A 25,293-nucleotide genomic window follows, 5' to 3' on the forward strand; every position below is an offset into this window, starting at 1 on the left:
TGTTCCTCCCTTTGGTAAGGGAATGAAGGATTCTGATGTGTTGGGGAAAGGTGTTTGAGTTCCTCTCTCCAGCTAATTATCAGTGCTATTTATGGCCCTATAATGAACTCTCTGTGAGATCCCTGTGGCAGCAGGGCTTAGGTGGGGAGCTAAAAATCTTACATACAATCTCTTCCCCCATGTTAAGGAACTCCTTGTTTTCATCTCTCTTTCTCTAACAGGTTCTTCCCTTACCTCCTCCTGTCACTTTAGATTTTTTTTCCCACTTGCTCCCCACACCCACATTATTTTTGGCCTTTATTCTTCCCTCTTTTCTGTCTTCCTTCTCATCTGTGAGGAAATGAGAGGTAATAGTGTCCTCCCTTCTCTTTCTTCCTCTGCATATCTACTTGATGAATTCTCTCAAACTAACATGCTCTGCCACTGCTTTGATCTGCCTGCACTTGTTTTGTTTAATGACTATTCTCTTTCTCCTCCTAGGACTGTTATCCCTTCTCTGCTTACCAAGAGACACAGGGCTTGTCTATACTTACCGCGCTGGTTCGGCGGCAGGCAATCGAACTTCTGGGTTCGATTTATCGCGTCTAGTCTGGACGCGATAAATCGAACTCAGAAGTGCTCCCCGTCGACTCCGGTAATCCTGCTCGCCGCGAGGAGTACGCGGAGTCGACGGGGGAGCCTGCCTGCCGGGTCTGGACGGGGGTAAGTTCGAACTAAGGTATGTCGACTTCAGCTACGTTATTCACGTAGCTGAAGTTGCGTACCTTAGTTCGATTTGGGGGTTTAGTGTAGACCAAGCCCCAGAAAGGTCAGGAGTGACATGATAGTGAAGCAGTCTTTGGGCCTCACTTCCAGAGGTGCTGAAAATCTGTAGCGACGACTGGCTGGAGAGAAGGGTGTTCAGCACTTGTGAAAGCTAGGCCCTAGCTGGTTGAATCCTGTTGCTCCTGCTTGCCCAATAGGAAAGTTAGGAGCCTAAATACCTTTGTGGGTATGAGCCAAGGTGCTCTGTCCAGGAGCAGCTTAAAAGGTGGTTCTCTGTTGTTAGTGGATAGTGCCTTGCACCTATGATTTGTTTTTTCTCTTCTATCCTGTCTCTTATCTTAGCTAGAGGGGATGATTTAGGGGCCCAAGCCTCATGCTTGAAATACCTACACTCCCTGTTCAGCAGAAGTGACTCAGCCACTCTGTCTTCAGAGGTTGAGCAACTGAACTCCATGTAGATTGTCTCTCAAAGTGAGGTTCTGCCTGCTACTTACAAGCACTGAAAAGCCCAAGTACTTTTCCATGAGAGAAAGGGGCTGTCCTCGTGTCCCTTGTGAAAACTCCAGGGGGTGTGGTAGAAACACTTAAGCAATCTCCTGTGTATATGGCTACAAGGCACTAGTCATGCTAAGTCACCAACTGTTCTCTTTCCCCCTCCTCCCCCTTTTCCCTTTCTATGCTTAGTTCTATCGCCTTCATTCCTTTTCCCTCCATCTGGCTAGGTTCCTCTTGGTAAGTGTCACCACCCTGTTCCTCCCTATATGAGGTCTTTAAACCACAATTTGAGGACTTCAATAACTCAGACATAGGTTAGGGTTTGTTACAGGAGTGGGTGGGTGAGATTCTGTGGCCTGCATTGTGCAGGAGGTCAGACTAGATGATCATAATGGTCCCTTCTGACCTTAAAGTCTATGAGTCCTGCCTTCAGTGTGAGAGCTCCGCTCCTGGAATTTCTGCACCCACCAGGAATATTCCTACACTAGCTCGTCCTGCACTCTGAGATCTTGATGACGGGGAACTGCCTGATAGACAGGAACAGGTCCCTATCAATTCTCCAGACTCCCTGGTCTCCAAGCAGAGTGGAGGATCATCCCCCAACATGGGAGCTCAAAGGGAGGAGCGCCTATAGGACAGGTGGAGCAATTGTAGGAGTGACCTAGACTAGACCAAGTAGGACATTTTTAAACTATTCTTCTCTTATCCCTTTTTTTACTGTCTCGTTGCTCCTCTCCCACCACACAATTTGTTGCAGTGTTTCCCCTTTGCTCTCCATCCTCTGCTCCTTTTCCCTCAGTGTGTGTATATCAGGAGTTGGTTCTTTTTCACTCTAAGAGTAGGGAGTCTATTATTTTTATTCTCTGCAAATAAGTACAGCCACCTAACACAGGAAGCGGAGGGGTGGGAGGAAAGATCCAAGGCACAGTAGCAATCTTCAGCTTCCCCTGCACGAGCAGGGATCTCTGCTCTCTCGAACTGTGTGATTCCTTTGTTTCCCACCTGTTACCCAAGCCCCATGTCGCCTCTATACAGGCAGCAATAGCTCCGAGCATCAAGCCAGCCCCACTCCCCTTCCTGTCCTCAATGGCCTGTCACTGAGCTATCCAGAAACAGCAGCTTCCCCCCACTGCGTATCCCAGCACCCTTCTGAGGGTGGCCTGTTATGCCCAGCTTCCCCCGAGATGCCGCTACTTGAGCAGGATCAGCAGGGAGAAGACCTCAGTCTCCAGAACTCAGGAGACCTACCCTTCGCCATTGTCCACCCATCTGGTACCTCCTCCTGATCTTTGCTTCAGAGCTCTTACTGCTCTAATGCTTTGGCCTCTCTCTTGGAGCTAACTACTGTTGTGATTGCCATTCATGTATTCCCTTTGTTACCACTCCGGCCAAGCCAATGTAATCATGCCACCTTGTTCTTGTCCGCCTTCACACTCTTCCCCCTCCAGGCCCCTTCCCCATCACCCCATCTCTCTTCCTCTCCTATGCTGCATTGCCCAAAATAGGGACAGACAACAGCAAGTGGAAGAAAAGGAGAGTGTAAAAAGTTCTCACAATAATTAAAGTCTGTAGGAGCAAGTTCTCAGCTGTTTTAAATAGGTGTGGTTCTATTGACTGAAATTGTGTTTTACCCATTTACACAGCAGAAAATTAGGCTTTGTTTAGAGCCATGAATATTTACAAAAAAAAGCTAACCTACACAGCATCCCATTAAACCCAAAGCAAACATAAGTAATCACGTAGTCTTGTAGTAACCTTTGTCCGTTTTCCCCTGAAGCCCATGCTCCTTTGTGATCACTTGTCATATTAAAGAACTTACAATTAAGTTCTGGGACATTGGGAGTGGACTACATCCACCCTGATTGAATTGGCCCTGTCAACACTGGTTCTCCACTTGCGAAGTAACTCCCTGCTCTCCATGTGTCAGTATATAATGCCTGCATCTGTAACTTTCACTCTATGCATCCGAAGAAGTGAGGTTTTTACCCACGAAAGCTTATGCCCAAATAAATCTGTTAATCTTTAAGGTGCCACCAGACTCCTAGTCATTTAATTGTTCTATAAATTACTGTACAAATCATAGGATGCTGTATAAATATTACCTTAATTAAATCATATAGATTGCTGCCTCATAGCTAGGGTTATGCAGTTTAAATAAATACCAACATCCAGTAGGCAAACATTGTAAAATACTACACAAAGCAGTTTTGAGAGGATGATGCCTATGCAGAGAGTGCATGACTAAGCTGACAATGTGGAACGAAAATGCTCAATACAAACTGTGACGGGTTGGATCACAGAAACCCCCTTGGGAGCTGCCACCCGATGTGCAAAGACTACCCCTGCTTCTGTTTTCCCTGCCAGCTCAGGACTCCAGCACCCTGTCTTGCTGAGCCAGACACTCTTGTCTGGCTCCAGACACAGACCCAGGGTCTGAATCACTTGTCCCAAAGCTGCAAGTTTACCTGAAAACAGCTCGCAGTAGCGTGCTTGTCTTTAGCACTCAGATGCCCAACTCCCAATGGGGTCTAAACCCAGATAAATCCGTTTTACCCTGCATAAAGTTTATGCAGGGCAAACTCATAAATTGTTCGCCCTCTATAACACTGATAGAGAGATATGCACAGCTGTTTGCTCCCCCAGGTATTAGTACATACTCTGAGTGAATTACTAAATAAAAAGTGATTTTATTAAATACAGACAGTAGGATTTAAGTGGTTCAAAGTAGTAACAGACAGAACAAAGTAAGTCACCAAGCAAAATAAAATAAAATGCGCAAATCTATGCCTAATCAAACTAAATACAGATAATCTCACCCTCAGAGATGTTTCAGTAAGTTTTTCTCAGACTGGACACCTTCCAGGCCTGGGCACAATTCTTTCCCCTGGTACAGCTCTTGTTGCAGCTCAGGTGGTAGCTAGGGGATTCTTCATGATGGCTTCTCTCCCTCTCTGTTCTCTTCCCCCCTTTATATATCTTTTGCATAAGGCGGGAACTCTTTGTCTCTCTGGGTTTCCACCCCCCCCTCACTGGAAAAGCACCAGGTTAAAGATGGATTCCAGTTCAGGTGACATGATCACATGTCACTGCAAGACTTCATTACTCACTTGCCAGCACACACATATACAGGAAGACTCACAGGTAAATACAGCCATCTACAGACAATGGGAGTCATCAAGATTCCAAACCATCATTAATGGTCCACACTTTACACAATTACAATAGGCCCTCAGAGTTACATTTTATATTTCTAGTTTTAGATACAAGAGTGGTACATTTATACAAATCAGATGATCACACTCAGTAGATTATAAGCTTTGTAATGATACCTTACAAGAGACCTTTTGCATGAGGCATATCCCAGTTACTTACATTCACTTATTACCGTATTTTCTCTAAAACTATCTCAGTTACATTATATTGACTTATTATCAAGTTTTTATAAAACCATATAGACTGCACAACGTCACACAAACTTTCTGAAAAGAAAAGTATTGCAGGACCCACAAAAAGAGAACAGAACGCTCAGTTACAAAGGGTATAAAACAACCTGCAGCCACTGCCTCAATACTGCCAATAATTCAATATACCAAAGGGGCTTCTATTGAATATGCATACCCAACTTAAAGGCTAAAAAGCCACAGTCTACACAGATCAGCTAGAACTGGGCGGGGGGAGGGGAGGAGAAAGGCTCAAAAAAGGATTTGGGGGAAGGGGATGGATATTAGGTGAAAACTTAACTATGAGCAGCTGATTTTGCAGCCATGTCAGGGTATTTGAATGAACTGGAATAGTATCAGGAGTATATAGGATCTGCATATCCAGCATAGACCACCACAGCAAAGGGCCAATTATTGCTGTTGTGCTCTGCAAGTCCCTGGTGGCAAGCAAGTTTCTCAACACCAAGGTGTCTGAGGAAGGCATTGCAGGTCTTTTGTTATTCACTTGTACCAGGGTCCTCAACAGATCCTTCTCGGGACCAAATGCTAGCAGGTTAGGGTGGAATCAAACAGCGATTCGGGCCTTAAAAAAAAAAAAAAAACTCACCTAAAGAACGAGCACGGGAGAGAAACCTATACAGACGCGACTAAAAGGAAGTCACTGTGCTCTGAGAATGAAAAGCAGGAGGTGGTTCAAGGATTTACTGAGGTTCAGAATGCTCTGAAACACTTCCGTTTAGTCTCCCTGACCATCTGGGAGTCACCACGTTTTAGGCCTGACCGCGTGGTAACCCATCCCAACAGCAAACGGAGTCAAAGACGGGTGTGTTAAAAGTACAGTGGAATAACTAGACACAATGCTTAATTTGTAATGAAAGAGGTGCTGGGGCTCACGCAATATTTTTACTTTCATCACTGAAGCAGCAAACCCAGAAGTGCCGGGGCTGTGAACTGCCAAGCCTAGAGGTGCAGGGGCTCAGCCCTGGCAAATATTAAACCCTGATTAGATACCAGCATTTCAGACAAAACGCACCCGTAAGTGGCTTGGATTCAAGTGAATTCACTGTAATTTTCCTAACCAAGCTGGACAAGAAATGAAGCGTCCCCACCCCTCTTTTGCATTTCAGTCCTGAAATCACATTGCCAACGATGCATTCAAGAGACAGATTTTCCCCAACAACCCCCGGCAGGATTTGCAAAACCCTGGCTCAGTTAAAGCATATCTAAGCCTGCAAACAGAACTCCTGCCAGACGCCTGCGCTGTGATTAACAGGCATAAAGCTACAGTTTGATAAGAGCATTTAGCAGAAAGAGAGAGAGAGGAAAAGATCCTGTTCCTACCAGATCCTCTGCCTCGGCCCGAAGAGAGAAACAGAATTCCTGCTCTGCTGGAGACACCCCTGCCCTAGCTGCCACAGTCCCCTCCTCCTGCCTGCTATAGCTGTGTCTAAGTGGTGGAGAGCAGTCAAGTGCCCCGCAGAGCCGCTCCCCCAGGGAGGGAGGGTGGCTGAGGGAAGCGAAGCACAGCGCAGCTGGCTCTGGCTGCAGAGCTCTCTTGGCAGCTCTAGTGGGGCCCTGTTCAGGCTTGCCCACTGTCTCACATTAGCAAGTGGGGTTCTCCTAGTAACAGCGTCCCTCACCCGCTTAATGTCAGTGGAATCGATTGACGCATGACTATGGCTCAGAGGGAGGCATCATGACACACTCTTAAAGGCACAGGCTGATAGAGCCATTGCAGTACATGATTCCTGCAGCGTATGGCACAGATTAGCTGCAGGCTTGTCTGTCCCTGCTGCCCCCTTCGCTCTCCTAATCCTTCCTCGGCTACTGCTACCCAGCTTCTAGTGCCTGACTTACTAAAGAACTCATACAGAGATAAACAGGCCACCCTTTAGCCTGTCTCACAGTTTCAGTGGTAAGTGCACCTATCTTCTCCCTCCATCTCCGTCATCCCTCAAGGGCACCCACTTAAAGTTTCCAGTTCCCAGCTGTCACCTCTCTTGAGCAGAGATCTGGATCTTTCTCCCTCCTTGACTGGGGTTTTAAGGCTGCACAGCTCTCTGATCTGTGATATCCCCAGCAACCCAGTCTGCCCAAAGCCAGCACCTGTGCTTTGCACTCTCTCCGAGGCCTATGACCAGTGTATTGCCTGCAGTTACGAGCTACCACACAGCTCTTTCAAAACAAGCACCTTTATTCTTTAGGTAAAAGCATTAGATACAAAACATTAAGACAATAAACAGATTTAAACCCATATTAAACATACCTGGCCGACATCCCTTTCAACCCTTCAGCAAGGGTTGGCGCCTCTCCTTAGATAGAGAACCATGTATATTTGGTGACTTAAAATGACGGTCATGCATCAATTCAAGCTCATCCTTTTATACCAAAAGCCCTTTCTTTGTTTCCTAGTCTCTGGAAAACACAGTATGGAGCCAGTATGTGCAAACCACCCCAAGGAGTGGTGCCTCTCCGGAGTTGTTTACAATCTCAGGGATAATCACCCCCTACAGTTTTAATTTCTGTAGGACCTATGGTAAACCTCCCCCATGGAGTAAAACACGACACACAAACCATGCATAAAATTAAAATACTGCCCGGGGTTGCAATATCTGTCACAGTCTTAATTGTTCTGCCTTCCCTCTTATCACTTGTCATGTTAGGTCTAAACACAGGCTCTGATCCTGCAATGAATGCTAGGGAGGTGGACCCCTGCGCTGTGCCCATTCTAAGTCCTATGCAGAGCTCATTGCAAGACCAGGGTCTCAGACTGTAAGTTCTTTGGGGTGGGGATGGAGACTGTCTCCTACAGTCTTAAAGAGCCTTGCAACACTATACTAACAATAATCATCAACCTGGTGTATAGCCCTCCCACTCTCTATGTTGTATTAATGAGTTATAAAGTAACTCAGTGCAATATAAACTTTCCCACCTTCCCCTTCAGATATCAGCTGCCAAATAAATAAATAAATAAATAAATAAAAGAGGAGCCCTCTCCTTGGCCAGAAAGCAGGGGGACAGAGCAGTGGGATGGTGATGGGAACAGAGCTGACTGAGTGAGGATAGAGGAAGATTAAAAGGAGAAGGCATAAGGGGGTGGCTAACAGGCAGATCAACCGAGGGACAACACAATTTCTCTTGCTAAATTTAATATCTGTATGGAGAGGCTAGAAAGGAAAAAGCATTTGCCTCCCATACATCCCTGTGAAATGACTTCCGTTCAAGCTCTGGGATAAAGGCCAAAAAGGCACATTTTGCTGATTGCACGGATGGGAGATTGCGGGTGGGACTGGGAAGAGTTGGCGCTTGTGCTGGCGGTGCTAGACAAAATACTGGACATGCTGACCCAGATCCTGGGAGTTAGGGGCCTAAATACCTTTGAGGATCTGGACTGGCATTCTTAGGTTTTCCACCTTGAAGAAAAATAAATCCACCTCTGTGACGTTGTGCAGTCTATATGGTTTTATAAAAATATAAGTGAATATAATGTAACTGGGATATGCTTCATGCAGAAGGTCTCTTGTAAGGTATCATTACAAAGCTCATAATCTACTGAGTGTGATCATCCTATTTGTAGAAATGTACCACTCTTGTATCTAAAACTAGAAATATAAAACATAACTCTGAGGGCCTATTGTAATTATGTAAAGTGTGGGCCATTAAGGATGGTTTGGAATCTTGATGACTCCCATTGTCTGCAGATGGCTGTATTTACCTGTGAGTCTTTCTGTATATGTGTGTGCTGGCAAGTGAGTAATGAAGTCTTGCAGAACATGTCATCATGTCACCTGAACTGGAATCCATCTTTAACCTGGTGCTTTTCCAGTGAGGGGGGGTGGAAACCCAGATGGACAAAGGGTGCCTGTCTTATGCAAAAGATATATAAAGGGATGGAAGAGAACAAAAGGGAGGAGCCATCATGAAGAATCCCCTAGCTACCACCTGAGCTGGAACAAGAGCTGTACCAGGGGAAAGAATTGTGCCCAGGCCTGGAAGGTGTCCAGTCTGAGAAAAACTTACTGAAGCATCTCTGAGGGTGAGATTATCTGTATTTAGCTTGATTAGACATAGATTTGCGCATTTTATTTTATTTTGCTTGGTGACTTACTTTGTTCTGTCTGTTACTACTTGGAACCACTTAAATCCTACTGTCTGTATTTAATAAAATCACTTTTTATTTAGTAATTTCAGAGTATGTATTAATACCTGGGGGAGCAAACAACTGTGCATCTCTCTCTATCAGTGTTATAGAGGGCGAACAATTTATGAGTTTGCCCTGCATAAGCTTTATGCAGGGTAAAACGGATTTATCTGGGTTTAGACCCCATTAGGAGTTGGGCATCTGAGTGCTAAAGACAAGCACACTTCTGTGAGCTGTTTTCAGGTAAACTTGCAGCTTTGGGACAAGTGATTCAGACCCTGGGTCTGTGTCTGGAGCCAGATGGGAGTGTCTGGCTCAGCAAGACAGAGTGCTGGAGTCCTGAGCTGGCAGGGAAAACAGAAGCAGGGGTAGTCTTTGCACATCGGGTGGCAGCTCCCAAGGGAGTTTCTGTGATCTAACCTGTCACAACCTCCTCACCTAATATCAGTGCCCAAATGCTACCAGGGAGAGTAAGGGAGTGTTTCCCTCAGGGAGACAGCATAGAAGCTAATAGAGAAGAATCTAATGGGAGAGGACACAGAGTTACTAGGGAACTAAAACAGCAGTGTGAAGGAGAATCCCTTAGGGAGAAAAGGCCTGTGATGGCTTATGTTTGGTGGGACCTTTAACAACCCCAGCTACCATTGCTGAGAATGTGTTTGTTTTGGTTGAAGAGTCTAAACAAACAATTTTCAGAGGCTTAAAAATGTCCAGCTCTCAGGGAAATTGCTAAGGGTTTATGTCCCCATCAGTGTGTTACCTCCATCTCTTTTACAAACCGCCCCAGGCAACAGCTTTTCTCCCTGGCCCTGTACCTCTGAATCTCTCCAGAAACACTTTGAAAGACACTGAGGATGGTTGAGCTGTATGTCCTAAGGCTGAGAAGCCTCTGTTCTCAGCCATTTCACATGTAAAAGGCGTGGAAAGCTTCAGGATAAGCTGGTGAAAGTTCGCTCTGTTTGCTGCTATGGTGATTATTTTGGAAGAAGGTGCGGCCATCGCAGGGCTTTCCCAGAGGCTAAATACAAACCCAGAACATAGTCAGGAGAAACAGGGAGGCTTCCATGACACATCCATCCTATTATTGCATGAACTACATTCATGTGAGTTACTGGATTCTATGTGTCATCTCTCTAAACCGCTTCCTCACTCTAGCCTGCTAGCCACACCCTTTCTCATTCCCTTATGTTTGTATCCAAACACTTAAATCCCTTGGGTAATCTCGTCCCCCAGCCCAACTTTCCAGGGATGGAGCATGGAAAAGCCCATGGCTTTCAAGTGTGGGTATAAATTGCTTATTAGGCTAGACCCAATGAACAGGAAGTGAATCCCTCCTCCAGTTTTTTTATTTTATTTTTAAAATATAAGATTCTTTCTTCTTAACTCAAATGATGATTCTCTGATTAATTACAACCAGCCATTCATCCACAGATTAGCCTCTACAGCTCCCATCCCCCAAAAGGAAAAGTTAAACTAGAATCAGGTTTTGCCAATCCTGCAATACTTGTCTGGCTGTGCACAGCTCTTTGAAAAGGGAGTCGGTGAGAGACAGCAGCCAGCTATTTCCTGCCTTGGTTTCTATGCAACCACTGCTGTTTGGTGACAAAAATTGCTGTTATACACACAATGCCTGATAGAGAGAGACACACACATTTTTGGTCATTTCCCCTCCTCCTGTGTATTTTATTGGTGATTCCTCTTTTATGCATTATATCTGAATACTGTTAGGTGCCGGAGAGGACAGCAGAACAATGTTGTTCTAAGGTGTTTAGGTTTTTTTTAATTTATGGTGCAACTTTATAAGGCTGATTGTGACTGTAACAATTGAAGCCTAACATGAGCAGATCTTGGTTAGCTCTGGTACCAAGTGCCAGAGCAGATTTCCTGAAAACAAACTGATGGAGTAAGTCTTTATTTTGATAACTTCCTTACTGCCTGAGCCTGCAGACACCTACACATGCTTAACTTTGAGCACAGGAGTGGTCCCATTAAAGGCACTTCTGAAAATTAGGCCACTTATTTAGGGGCTAAAGCCTGTAGTTAGGTATCTGAATTCATGGGCTCAAGTTTGAAAATATTAGCTGTATTTTTATGCAATCCCTGTATTGGTTGGCTAATAGTCCTCAGCCAATCAGGTTATATTGATCTGTATAATTACTGTATTGTCTCTAAATTTATAGCAATTCTACTATAAATGAACTGTCTACTATAAATCCCACCATTCTGATTTGTTACTGCCCTCTGACCTTCCTCATCCATATTCCCCGCAGCAAACATGGCCACCTCTATTTCTCAACCCTATCCATCTTCTCCTCTGACCTCCTAATATCTCCCTGTGACAATCTGGGAAATCTATGTACAGCTCATGAATTCTGTTCGATAGTGTGAATTCTGTGTCTGGGTCAGTTAGCAAACATCATTTTGAATGTGTGGCGCTTCACTTCTCTGATGTCTTTTCCCTCCATATTGAGCTAAAACCCACAGGAAGTGACAGGAGAAATTATTGCACCTGGCACAGGGCTAACAATGGAGGGTCATTAAACATTGATGATTGTCTACTGAAATGGAGCACCCTTGGACAAAGTGATGGCTACTGCTCTGGGCAAACCAGTTTTTCAACTCTGAACTCCAGGAGGTGGTAACTGAGCAATTGATCTCTTGGTGGTGGAGTTAAATCACTAGATAACCCTAATCTGGGGATCACTTGAGCAAGGGGATTGAAGGGTACAAAATAAAGAGTCTCTAGTCACTGTTATTTGCGAGGTAGTAGTGAGGAAGGTGAGAGGAGACTCTGCAGGAGGGGATGGGAAGGATCCTGGACCCCTTAAAAGATTGTGACCTAAGCCCAACAATCCTCAAAAGTGGTTAGGAACCTGGGGCAGGGACATGTCTAGGTAATTGTATAATTTTATCTAGAGCTGTATATTTCTTGCATTGGCTAAAATAAAGAGTAATTGTTTTAGAATCCATTTGTGCAGTGCCTGTTGTCAGGGCTGACCTTACCATGAGGCGAACTGAGGCAGGTGCCTCAGGTGCCAGACTTGGGGGGGAGACGCCACTAGGACCCAGAGTGTAGAAAATTCTGTCTGCTGCTGGTGCATATGTATTCTCTCTGCTCTAGATGGAAAAGGATGGTGGAGTGCTGTGCTGGAGGAAGGAGGGCACAAGAGACATAACAGGCAGGCAGGAGAAAAGGTAAGAAGAAATAACAGAAAGCAGCAGGAGCTGCAGGGAGAGAGAGGAGGAGGAGCCTCTTATGTACCTCTCTAGCACCCCCAGGAGCCTGGACTGATTAACATCGGCTTCTCAGGGAGCTTCCTCTTTCCTGTTGCTTCCCTGAACCCACTTGAGGAGAACAGGCAGTCAACTGAAGTAGTAGGAGCCAGTTAGGCCCTAAAGACGCTGATCTCTTCCCTCACTCAGGCCCTGCTACCAGCCTGCTTACTTGTCCTGCTTAACTGAGTGTTGAGAGTCACTATAGCTTAGGGTTACCATACGTCCTCTTTTTCCCGGACATGTCCGGCTTTTCGGCAGTCAAACCCCCGTCCGGGGGGAATTGCCAAAAAGCGGAACATGTCCGGGAAAATGGCGGCTCTGTTTAAGAGCCCGGCTGCCTGAACGCTACCGGCTTCGGGCAGCCCCGTGCCTGGAGACCCTGCGCCGCCGGAGCCCGGGAGGGGAAGTGCCAGGCTGGGGGCGCAGGGTCTGGAGGCACGGGGCTGCCCGAAGCCGGTAGCGCTCGGGCAGCCCGGCTCTTAAATAGAGCCGCCGGGACTGGAGCCTCCAGCCCCCGGGGCTCTGTGTAACTGACACAGTGACAGCCGCTCTCGGGCAGCCCCTGCGGCTGGAGGCTTTTCTCCTCTTTGGCTCTGTGTAACTGACACTGGGTCAGTTACACAGAGCCCTGGGGGCTGGAGTGTAAGTTACGCAGAGCCGCCGGAGCCCCGGAGGGGAAGTGCCCGGCTGGGGGCACAGGGTCCGGAGGCATGGGGGCTGCCCAAAGCCCGAGCGCTACCGGCTTCACGGTTTGCTGGGCAGCCTCCAGACCCTGCGCCCCCGGCTGGGTGCTTCCCCTCCCGGGCACCAGCTGCGCTGGGGAAGCGCCGGCTGGGGGCGCAGGGTCTGGGGGCTGCCCGGGAAACCGTGATGCTGGTAGCACTGGGGCAGCCCTTTCCCCCTGGCTGGGAGTGGGAGGGAGGAGGGGGCGGAGTTAGGGTGGGGGAAGGGGCGGAGTTGGGGCGGGGCTAGGGGTGGGGAAATGGGCGGGGCCATGGCCAGTGGAGGGTCCTCTTTTTTTATTTATGAGATATGGTAACCCTACTATAGCTGGCACAGAACAGCAGTCATGAGTGAAAGAAGAAAACGCCCCTCTGGGGCAGCATTCAGAAAAAGAAAGAAAGCAAAGGAAGCTTTTCTATCTAAACAGGAAGGAGCTCTCCTGAGATACATAGACACAAATGTTCACGGTGAGCTTTCCGGCCCCAGAGAGGATGTGAGTGGTGAGGAGATGCCTGATCTTCCAGTTAGTCAGAGTGCAGGTGACCTGGCAGCTACTGCAGCATCCATATCTCCATCTCAAATGGATGTCACCATGCACATTCCTGAAGAAAAGTGTAGCTCAGAGAAGAGTGTGGTGGAGGCGCAAGAAACAGCTGCTGCTGAGTTTAGTTCCTTAAGGCTAGATGATCCAGGACTGTGGACGCACTTGAGCAGTAGCCTGAGGGACTTCCTTGTACTGCATGGGCCACAGCAAGTGAAAAACTTCATGTTCCCCAAAGATAATGAAAATAGAAGTTTCCATCCAACACATTATTGGCATGAAATCCCCAATGGTGACAAAGTGGAGAGGCCATGGCTTATGTACTCAAAAACCCAGAATTCTGCATACTGTTTTTGTTGCAGGCTCTTCCAGTCTAATGTTCCAGCCACATTGGGTTCTACAGGAACAAAGGACTGGAAAAATCTGGCTAGAAATCTGGCATGCCATGAGAAGGCAGCAAATCACCAGAGAGCATTCCATAGGTGGAAAGAGCTTGAGATGAGACTAAGGTTAAAGGCCACCATAGATGATCAGCATCAAGAGAAGATTGCATCAGAGTCTCTTTACTGGCAAAATGTTCTGAAAAGGCTCATTGCCATTGTGAAAATGCTTGCTACCCAAAACCTAGCACTGCATGGCACTGCAGATCAGCTATATGTGCCATACAATGAAAACTTCCTTAACATTGTGGAGTTGATGGCTGAGTTTGATGCTGTACTCCAGGAGCATCTAAGAAGAGTCACCACCCAAGAAATGTACACACACTACTACCTTGGAAAAACAATTCAAAATGAGATCATACAGTTACTGGCAACAAAAGTCAAACAGAAGATTGTGGCAGATCTGAAGTCAGCAAGCTATCACTCTGTTATTCTGGACTGCACACCTGACATCAGCCATACAGAACAAATGACTTTAATGGTGCATTTTGTAACAACAACAGACCCTAGTGAAAATGTCCCTGCAATGGTGATGGTCAGAGAGCGTTTTCTAGAATTTATTGACATTGATGATAGTACAGGAGCTGGTATGACAAATGTGCTTCTTAAAAAACTGGAAGATACAGGAATTGCGATAGCTGACATGAGAGGTCAGGGCTACGATAATGATGCCAACATGAGAAGAAAGAACAGAGGAGTGCAGACACGTATCCGAGAGTTAAACCCTCAACCTTTTTTTGTCCCATGCAGTTCTCATTCAATGAACTTGGTGGTCAGTGATGCAGCATCAGCTTCTAGTGAGGCTGCTGAATTTTTTAATGTAATTCAAAGCATCTATGTATTTTTCTCTGCATCAACTTATCGATGGCAAATTTTGAAGCAACATCTGGGAACATCCTCTCTGACGCTGAAACCACTGAGTGCCACACGATGGGAAAGTGGAGTGGAGGCAATAAAGACACCAAAGTGGGAAGATAGATGATGCCATAGTTGCCATTATGGAGGATAATGCTATGACGGGAACTGTTTGTGGGAGAACAGTGGTAGTGGGAAATGGAATCACCACAAACGTACTTAACTTCAAATTTCTGTGTGGCTTAGTGTTGTGGCATGACGTACTGTTTGAAATAAATGTTGTAAGCAAGAGACTCCAAGGTGTTGGAGGGATTTCAAAACGTTCTGAAGAGTGCACAGAAGTTGGCAGAGGAACTTCACACTGAAGCTATTTCCCCACCCATTCAAGAATACAAGAGTCACCGAAGAAGAAGACATTTTGATATGAGGCACGGGATAATCCCATAAGAGACCCTAAACAACAATTCAAAGTTGAATTCTTTAACCAGGTGTTAAATTGTGCAATTCAGTCAGTTGAAGAATGTTTCAAGGAGCTCAAGGAACACAGCAGTATATTTGGGATGTTGTATGATATTCCAAAACTCCTCACTGTACCTGAAGAAGACCTACACCAGCAATGCAGGGCACTAGAGACAGTGTTGGCACATGATGACATGAGCGACATTGATGCTAGTGATTTAGGTGATGAAGTGAAAGCCCTGTCAAGATACAGTAGGATCAACTCCAAAGGCTGTTCTGGAATATATGTGCACAAATAATATGACTACTCTCTTTCCAAATGCTTTTGTTGCTCTGCGCATACTTCTAACACTTCCTGTAACAGTTGCTAGTGGAGAACGCAGCTTCTCTAAGCTGAAGTTAATAAAAACACATCTACGCTCCACAATGACACAGGAGAGGCTGGTCGGCCTTGCAACCATCTCAATAGAGCATGAGATGGCCCAGACTGTGGACCTTCAGCAGGAAACAGTTCAAATCTTTGCAACCAAGAAGGCACGGAAAGCACCACTTCGATTATTCAAACAGATAAAAATGCCAGTGTTTACTACGCAGACAAGAAAAGTTACATTTGCTGTTCAGGTGTTTGAAAGTTAAGTGTTACTTAAAATTTTTGAACAAGGCATTTTAAATGGTTAGTTCTCCTTTATTGGGGTAGGTAGCAGAGCAGTACCATGAGAGGAGTAGAACAGGAAGAAGGCACAATTGAGACCTTTCAAACTTTTGGCCCAAGCGAGGGGGTATGGGGGCGTCATTTGAGCTCCCCGCCTCAGGTGCCAAAATGTTGTGGGCCGGCCCTGCCTGTTGTTCTGTGCTTTGCCCATCACATGTTACATGGTTGGGGCTCTGGGAAAGGGTGTGCTTCAGCAACTGGACCGTCCTTTGGGATGGGGGGAGCTTAGGACAGCTGGACCATGATGCCCCATTTCAGGGAAGGAGTAACAGACTGCCTGTGTTTAGAGAGGAGGACAAAGCAAGAGAGAGTTCTGGAGCCTACCCAGACTAAGGAGGAAGCTTAAAGCATAGCTGGCCCAGCGTGATGGGAGTCCAGCAGGGGAAACTTTACCAGGACTGTGATACATCCCACCTAGTCATCCTTGTCCCTGAGGCAGTTTTAGCCCCTCACCTCTACTAAGAATTGCATTTTAATCTATTTTTAATCCTTTCTCCCACCCTCTCCCCCATTTCCCAGCTGCAAGAAGACTAATTACATGTAAGGGACATGGAGGCATATGTGAGACTCCACCCTCCAGTTCTGCAGTTAATGAACATGGAGAAGGAGGTGGAGGCCAAGCTGGGAGCAAATTGTTGCTCAGAAATGCAGGGAAGAACTACAGATAAGGCCTAAGATAACTGCCAGAAGAGGCAATTAGTGCTCACCATCTGTGTCCCTGAGCAGCATTTCACACCTGGTTGGCCTTGACCCTCCCACCCGGCCCTCCCCCGGCCACTAGTCTGGGTTTATTAACTTCCTCTATGGACAGGGAAGAGCAGGCGGACTGAAGAACATCAAGGGTGGGGATGCAGATACAATTCAGTATAACAATACAATGGTGGTGTTCTCTGTTAGCTTGGTAATACAGTACCTGTGTCCTAGGCTAACAAACTCCTTAGCCTTTGGCCTTGAGGTTTATTTAGCTCGGCATTAGGTTATTGTTTTGTAACTTGAAAGGGATACCGGTTATCTCTTAAATAAACAGCTGACCTCTGCCTGCCTCCCTAATGAGTCCTTCTGTGAAAGAGGACTTGGACAGTCTACTCCACACTTTGCAATGCGACGATCATCTCCTCCATATTGCCACTTCAGAGCATAGAAACCAGCCATCAGGGGACAGCTTAAAGGACCTCTGCAATAATGGTAACCAAGCCTCACCAAGCAACAGTTTTCAGGCAAATGTACATAGGTCCCCTGGAAAGCTCAGTCTGTGGTGGCAGAGATTTTACCAGTGCAGCTGATGACATTTGCTGCCTATGGACTGGAGAGAGGTTTCAGCCTCAGTTTTTCACATTCCCAAGAAGTGGCTGCCTGGTGAAGCATGCTCCTGTGCCCTTCATCCCTGCCTATTGGCCTGATCCGTATCCCACTGAACTTGATGCTCTGGTGCAACCGGGACAGACAACCAGCTTAAACATCCAGCTGGGGATACCCTTTGCCTAGAGGAGCCCCAATGGCTTAACAATGGCATAGCTGGCTCTGTGCTGCCTGCTGCTGCCCAGCCCAGGGTAGTAAGTATTCCAGGGGGGAGCCTGGCTGAAGTGTGCCATCTCTGGCAATCCTCGGCCAGCGTAATGGTCCCTGGAGGACCATTACGGTCAGTATGGAGAGACTGCAGAAAGTTTCCTAAAGCCCAGCCCCTGGGAGAGCTGCTGGGCGCAGCTTGCATGCACCTGGGCCAGAGACAGGCTTGGCAGAATCCAGTTTTTATTTTTTATAATTTTAACAGATATTTCAAAGCATTATTTTTCAATTTTTATTTTTTTGAATTTTCACAGTTGCAGGAAAATAAGGGGGGAAGAGGCTTAGGGCAGCACTGACAAGAGTTATAGGGGGCTCCTAGTGCTGCCAAGGGGCCTCAGATACCTGGGTGTCAGGTGTGGGGGAGGCTGCAATCCTGGCCCAGTGGAGCAGTGAACCCCAACCAGGGAGGAGGACAAGACCCTGGCCATGGGGGAGGCCACCTTGCTGTCAAATGGCTCTTGCCAGGGATAGCCCCTGCACTCCTGGCCAGTGAGTGAGTGTCCCTGTGACAGCAGGGCTACAGAGGGCTCCCTGCAGGGCTGATGACACCGGATCCCTGTGGGCACTAGGTGTGGGGGAAGCTGTGCTTGCTGATATCAATATTTTTTTTGTTGATTTCAGTGTCAGGTGAAACTGACATGTACCAATGACTAATGATTTAAATTGAATCCTGCCAAGCCTACCCACAGGTTATAATGAGTCATGCTGCTAAATCCTCATGAAACATTTTGATGCTCTAATGATGCTCTCTATAGGAAACCAGAGAGCGAGAACAAGTTCAAAAGTCCAGGAAACTCCCCAGCCCGATGGGCGTTGTATATAATTAATATACAGCCAGCTGGCTATATAAACTGCCAGAAAACGAATAACTCAGAGCTGATAGATAGCTGTTCATATGAGATGTATAGATGCACTGCCCCATCTGCAACCCTTCACCCATTATCTTCCAAGTAGGGCTGTCAAACAATTACAAAAACTAATCATGCAATTAATCGTGCTGTTAAACAATAATAGAGTACCATTTATTTAAATATTTTGGATGTTTTCCACATTTTCAAATATATTGATTTCAATTACAACACAGAATACAAAGTGTACAGTGCTCACTTTATATTTTTATTACAAATATTTGCACTGTAAAAAACAAAAGAAATAGTATTTTTCAATTCACCTCATACAAAGACTGTAGTGCAATCTCTTTATGATGAAAGAGGAACTTAACTCTACATGTGTATGTACAAAAAAAACCCTGCATTCAAAAATAAAACAATGTAAAACTTTAGAGCCTACAAGTCCACTTCTCTGTTCCCTCTCATTTTTCCCCACCCATGTGCGGAATGAATTTTGTTATGTGCACCAATATGGGGGTGGGGGATGGAGGGCTCAGGGCTGGGGCAGAGGGTTTGGGTGTGTGTGTGTGGGGGTGAGGGCTCTGGCTGGGGGTGTGCGCTCGGGGTTGGGGCCGGGCATGAGGGGGCTCAGGGCTGGTGCAGGGGATGAGGACTCTGGCTGGGGATGCAGGCTCTGGGGTGGGGCTGGGGATGAGGGGTTTGGCTGTGCAGGAGGGTGTTCTGGGGATACAGCAGGGAGAGAGGACTCCCCGCAGCAGCTCCAGGACTGGGGCCATGGGATAGGCATCCCTACCCCAGCCACAGCTAGGTTTGGGCATGGGGGTGGGGGGTGCCGCAGCAGGTCCCCACGGGGTGGGTTCTGCAGCTTACAGGGAATTTAGGTCTACTCAGTCCTACTTCAGCCAATCGGTCAAACAAGTTTGGTTACAATTTGCAGGAGATAATGCTGCCCACTTCTTGTTTACAATGTCACCTGAAAGTGAGAACAGGCGTTTGCATGGCACTTTTGTAACTGGTGTCACAAGATACTTATATGCCAGGTGAGCTAAAGATTCATATGTCCCTTCATGCTTCAACCATCATTCCAGAGGACATGCATCCATGCTGATGACAAGTTCTGCTCAACAACGATCCAAAGCAGTGCGGACCGATGCATTTTAATTTTCATCATCTGAGTCAAATGCCACCAGCAGAAGGTTGATTTTCTTTTTTGGTGGTTTGGGTTCTGTAGTTTCTGCATCTGAGTGTTGCTCTTTTAAGATTTCTGAAATCATGCTTCACACCCCGTCCCGCTAAGATTTTGGACAGCACTTCAGATTCTTAAACCTTGGGTCGAGTGCTGTAGCTATTTTCAGAAATCTCACATTAGTACCTTCTTTGCGTTTTGTCAAATCTGCTGTAAAAGTGTTCTTAAAACGAAGATGTGCTGAGTCATCATCCGAGACTGCTATAACATGATATATATGGCAGAATGCAGGTAAAACAGAACAGAAGACTCCTCCAAAGAGTTTAGTCACAAATTTAATTAACACATTATTTTTTTAATGAGCGTCGTCATCATGGAAGGATGTCCTCTGGAATGATGGCCAAAGCATGAAGGGTCATACGAATGTTTAGCGTATCTGGCACGTAAATACGCTGTGATGCCAGCTAGAAAAGTGCCATGAGAATGCCTGTTCTCACTTTCAGGTGACATTGGAAATAAGAAGCAGGCGACAGTATCTCCCGTAAATGTAAACAAACTTGTTTGTCTTCGTGATTGGCTGAACAAGAAGTAGGACTGAGTGGACTTGCAGGCTCTAAAGTATCACATTGTTTTGTTTTTGAGTGCAGTTATATAACAAAAAAGTCTACATTTGTAAGTTACACTTTCACGATAAAGAGATTGCACTACAACAGTGGTTTTCAAACTTTGGGTCGCAACCCAGTCTGGATCGCGGAATGCAAGGCAGTGCGTCGCCTTGCTCAGCACCCAGGGACCTGGCAGCCGGCCAGTAAAAACTAATAGTCCCTACCTGTTCTGACACTGCACTGCGTCCCAGAAGCGGCCAGCATCAGATCCATCTCCTAGGTAGGGGGCCACGGGGCTCTGTATGCTACCCCGGCCCCAGCACCAGCTCCTCACTCCCAATGGCCAGTTCCCGGCCAATGGGAGCTGGGGGGGGGCGCAGTGCCTGCAGGTGAGAGCCGCGGGGAGCTGCTTGCGCGCCTCCCTCTAGGAGCTGGACCTGTTGCTGGCTGCTTCTGGGGTGCAGTGCAGTCCACAGTGGGAGGACAGGCAGGAAGCCTGCCTCTGCACCCCGACTGCACCGCTGACCGGAAGCCATCGAAGATAAGCCCATACCCCAACCCCGTGCCCCAGCCCTGAGCCCTACCCCAAAACCTGGAGTCCCCTCCTGCACCTCAAACTCCTCATCCCCGGCCCCACCCCAGAGCCTGCACCCCCAGCCCAAAGCCCTGAACCCCCTTCCACACCCCATCCCTCTGCCCCGCCCAGAGCCCACACCCTGAGCCTCTCGTTCCCAGCCCCAACCCGCAGCCCTCACCCCGCACCCCAACCCTCTACCCCAGCCCTGAGACCCTCCGATACCCCAAACCCCTCATCCCCAGCTCTGTTGGGTCATAGGCCTCGACAATTTTCTTCAACTAGGTCGCCAACAAAAAAAGTTTGAAAATCACTGCACTGTATTTGTATGAGGTGACTTGAAAAATACCATTTCTTTTATAATTTTTACAGTGCAAATATTTGTAATAAAAATAATAATATAAGTGAGCAGTGTACACTTTGTATTCTGTGTTGTAATAGAAATCAATATATTTGAAAATGTCAAAAAACATCCAAAAATATGTAATACATTTCAATTGGTATTCTATTGTTTAACAGTGCAATTAATTGTGATTAATTTTTTTAATCACAATTAATTTTTTTTTATTTAAGCGCATGAGTTAACTGCGATTAATCGACAGCCCTACTTCCAAGGTATTCATTTCTGTGACACACAAGTGTTCACTAACCCAAGGGAGACAGCTGGATGTGGAGATCCGGCCAAGGGTTAATGAAAGGCCTGTTGAAGCAAAACCCCTTTCCTCCCACACTAAAATAAATTCTGTCAAGGAAATTAAAGTTGAATGGCTGTGATCTACCCCCCTACAACGCATGGCTGATAACAAATGATAAGCATAGAGCAAATTGAATTGCTTATTGCTCAGACTCTGAACATATTCAGTGTGATTCCAGGAACTAGAACAAATGGCAAGTCTATGGCAGTGTTATGATAGGACTAACTCCTACTGCCAAAACCACCTTTTTAGGCCAACGTCTTTCTGCCATCAGAACCCTATTTCTCACTTCCCCAACTTCCCTTTCCCCCAGTTTCCCCAACTGGGCCCCTATCCCCTCTCACCTACCCCAACCTCTCTGCTATCTGCTATAGTTCCCTCCTGCCAGCCAAACCCCATACCACCCAAAAAGAAGATTGTCCTCATTTGTGGCTCCTCTGACTTCCCCCCGCCCCCAAATCTCAGCTTCCCTGGCAGTGCCACTGCTCACCAATAACCCACATTACACAGGATGCTGTCCGACAACTGAGGCACCTTTCCCCCCCCCCCCAGCCCCTGGCTGCACCCCAATCCTCCTGGTTCCATCTCCTCCATTACCTTTGACAGTCTTTGGTGGCCATGGGACGGTCAGCCTTGCTGGCTGGCTCCCATTTTAATTCAGCAGAGGGACCACCAAAAGGGAGCCTCTTCAGGGCACAACACACTGCCCTGGCCCCCAGCCAAGAGGGGCTGCGGCTCCACTGATAAAGTGAGGTGGATGGGTGGACTTCAGCTCGCTCTTTATTAAGAAGTGCCTGGGAAAACCTACCCGCAGTGAGCAGGGATTCCCCATGCTCAGAGGAAATAACTGGTAAAGATTGGTAGGGAGGGACTCCAGGTACAGTGATATCCCGTCTGGTAGGACTGGGTGAGGAACACCCAGCTTCTTGGGGGTGGAGATCCAGGGTACATCTACACTGCAGTTTAAGAGTGAGCCTCCCAGCCTGGGTAAACAGCTCCATGCAAGCAGGGCTTACACTAGCACACCAGATATAACTGTGTGAACATTGTAGCACTGGCAGAGTCTCGGGCTAGCCAGCTGAGCTTGGACCCAGCATGGTGGGTGGTCTTGTTGCATTATAGTTAATAATGTGTCTAAAGCCATTTCTTGCCATTAGAATTCGGTTTTACCTCTTTTTCTGATCCAGAAACACGGTAATCTCTGAAGGCAAAAGGAAGGTAAAAGTCTGGCTCCCATACAGTACTTGTAGCTGTACTAAGGCACTGAATGTACTAGAACTAGATGTAGCTTATGTTGACAGACAGACACATGATCACTTCCTCCTTTGTTTGCATTAGCCTTTTTCTGCTCCAAATCTACTTGCTGCCTGAAGACATGTGACTATTGCAATAGCGCTTGTGCGTGGGGAAAATCCAAAAGCTTCTGTCTCTCTTCAGTTGGTATCAGACTGGAAAAAGCACCCTGCAGAGGGGCAGTCTGACAGTCTCCACTTTCAGGGATAAGAGAAGAGGAACAGCATTGTGTTCCCCAGGAATTGAAATTAGAGGGGGAGTTGGAAAACGACTACATTGGAAACACTGCTGCTGTAACTAGTTGACCCCTGGGGGGTGGAGTGGGAAGTGTTCCTGGAATAGGGAACTGGAGATTAAGAAGACAACAACGTAGCAAAGGGGAAGGCAACAAACGTACACTACCAGAATGTGGCAATTGAAAATAGGGAGTGGCCAAATGCATGCCCATCCCAAGCACACTCCAGTTCCCAGTGCTGCCCCACATAATGTAATGATTGATAGTGCAGTGTAGCTACTCCAACATGTCCAGGTAGAAAACTGGTTATTTTGACATTAAAGGTTGCGACCAAAAGTAACAAATGATACCAAGACTATTACAGTTAAAAAAGAAAACATGGAACATATCTGGAAATGGTAATAAGGACATATCCGGAACCTGCCAGGATCACTGGTCCACCCTGCCTACAAGTAGCCCAAAGGGAGCAGTAGCCAGCTGCAAGTCCTCAGCTGTGGAGTCCCCTGGTGCATGGAAACCCTCATAGCACAATCAGGTCCTAGTCCATGACTGGGGTGCCCAGGTGCTACTGCTATACAAATAATAATAACGTACCAACCATCTAAACTAAATCTCCTGCAGCCCCTGTGCAGAGGCATGTTGAGAGTGGGGAAGAAGAGATGTGGCTTGGGGATAGGGTGACCAGATATCCCGATTTTATAGGGACAGTCCCGATTTTGGGGTCTTTTTCTTATATAGGCTCCAATTACCCCTCACCCCCGTCCCGATTTTTCACATTTGCTGTCTGGTCACCCTACTTGGGGACCACTGCCAGCTGGTGTAGAGTAGAATACTCCGAAGCGACTCTAACCTATGTCAGGGTAGCAAATCAAGGAGTTATAAGTAGTTCCTTAAGGCCCATTCATCAGTGCTGCCCCAGAGAATCTAGCCCCAAAGATTTGAATACTAACAGTTCATACATTCCCTACCAAAAATCTACATGCAAAAATTAACTTTAGACACTCAAATCACACTTTCAACTCTGACCCCTTTTCCTGCTATTATGCAATACAATTGCTTAACAATATGCTAGCTAACAATGGTATATAGCATGAGAAATAAGTGAGAGAATAACTATTAATAATTCAAATCTCATGTTGTTCCATAGCAGAAAAGGTAATATCGGAAGATGTGTCTTAGTTTTAGATTAGTATTAAATAGAAAAGAGTGTGCTTTGGGTAATAAACATAGAATTAAATAACTACATATAGTAATTGGAATGTTTATGCTTTAGTTAGAAGATGTGTGTGCAGTACACCCTGAAGAGCATTGATGATGTAATTTAGTCAAAGACTATAATGCTACTGTAGCTGTGTTAGTCTATAAGAACAAAACCACTTGCAATGGGTTTAAGAATGTAGGTAAATATTCAGAATAATTTTCCATTTCAGCTGTGGAACAAGTTGCCAAGGGAGGCTGTGGAATTGCTGACATTGGAGCTGATGAAAGTTACTGGAAATTTTATCAGGGATGTGTCTGAGATAAAGAAACCAATCTTGTCACAGCACTGGGGAATGGATTAGATGACCCAGTAGAGAAGACCTTTCTAAACTACATAAACTAGCTATTTAATCTATCAGGGATGTTTCTAGGACTTTTTTTTCTCACTTGATATTTCAAATGGCATGAAACTCTGTCGGAGCTTATAGAAAAGTTCTCTGGCAGCCTGCAGAGGGCATTGCAGGCTCAGTTTCCTTTAATCCTGTGACTGAACTCTACATTATGTTTTTATTTTCCCTGTGGCTTACGTGTTTCAATATCATCCAAGATTTTGCTTGGATTTTGGGGTTAACATGTTTTATTCACGGAAACTGCATCATGAAAAGCTATCATGGAGAGTGAGAGCAGCTGGCCCCTAAGAACAAGTTTACTAGAGAAATGTTCTGCATGTGGTTTGCATAGCTACTGATGAAAGAGGGGAATTCAATGGATTTTGCTTTCCCATTAAATGCCTGCTGCAGGCAAATACCAGTGTAAATGTATATATCTTTACAAGACAGTTTTGCTGACATCTGGATAATTCATATGTTTATGTAAAAAGCAACAGAGAGTACTGTGGCACCTTTAAGACTAACAGAAGTATTGGGAGCATAAGCTTTTGTGGGTAAGAACCTCACTTCTTCAGATGCAAGTAATGGAAATCTCCAAAGACAGGTATAAATCAGTATGGAGATAACGAGGTTAGTTCAATCAGGGAGGGTGAGGTGCTCTGATAGCAGTTGAGGTGTGAACACCAAGGGAGAAGAAACTGCTTCTGTAGTTGGATAGCCATTCACAGTCTTTGTTTAATCCTGACCTGATGGTGTCAAATTTGCAAATGAACTGGAGCTCAGCAGTTTCTCTTTGGAGTCTGGTCCTGAAGTTTTTTTGCTGTAAGATGGCTACCTTTACATCTGCTATTG

General features: G+C 46.3%; 1 protein-coding gene across 2 annotated transcripts in view; it reads right to left on the minus strand.

Moving 5' to 3' along the window:
- Positions 1 to 22,611, minus strand: part of RNH1 (ribonuclease/angiogenin inhibitor 1) — a 40,337-nt gene extending 17,726 nt beyond the window's left edge. Inside the window, exon 1 of one of the 2 annotated variants that reach the window (XM_034770369.1) lies at positions 22,495 to 22,611. In XM_034770369.1, coding sequence (XP_034626260.1) covers positions 22,495 to 22,561 — 67 coding nt within the window. In that variant the 5' untranslated portion in view covers positions 22,562 to 22,611. Of the gene's footprint in view, positions 1 to 6,041; positions 6,160 to 22,494 lie in introns of those variants that run through there. The other variant, XM_034770370.1, reaches the window with a different exon arrangement.
- Between the last annotated feature and the right edge of the window lie 2,682 nt (positions 22,612 to 25,293).

Source organism: Trachemys scripta, chromosome 4 (genome assembly GCF_013100865.1).
Source record: "Trachemys scripta elegans isolate TJP31775 chromosome 4, CAS_Tse_1.0, whole genome shotgun sequence".
NCBI classification, from domain to species: domain Eukaryota; kingdom Metazoa; phylum Chordata; order Testudines; family Emydidae; genus Trachemys; species Trachemys scripta.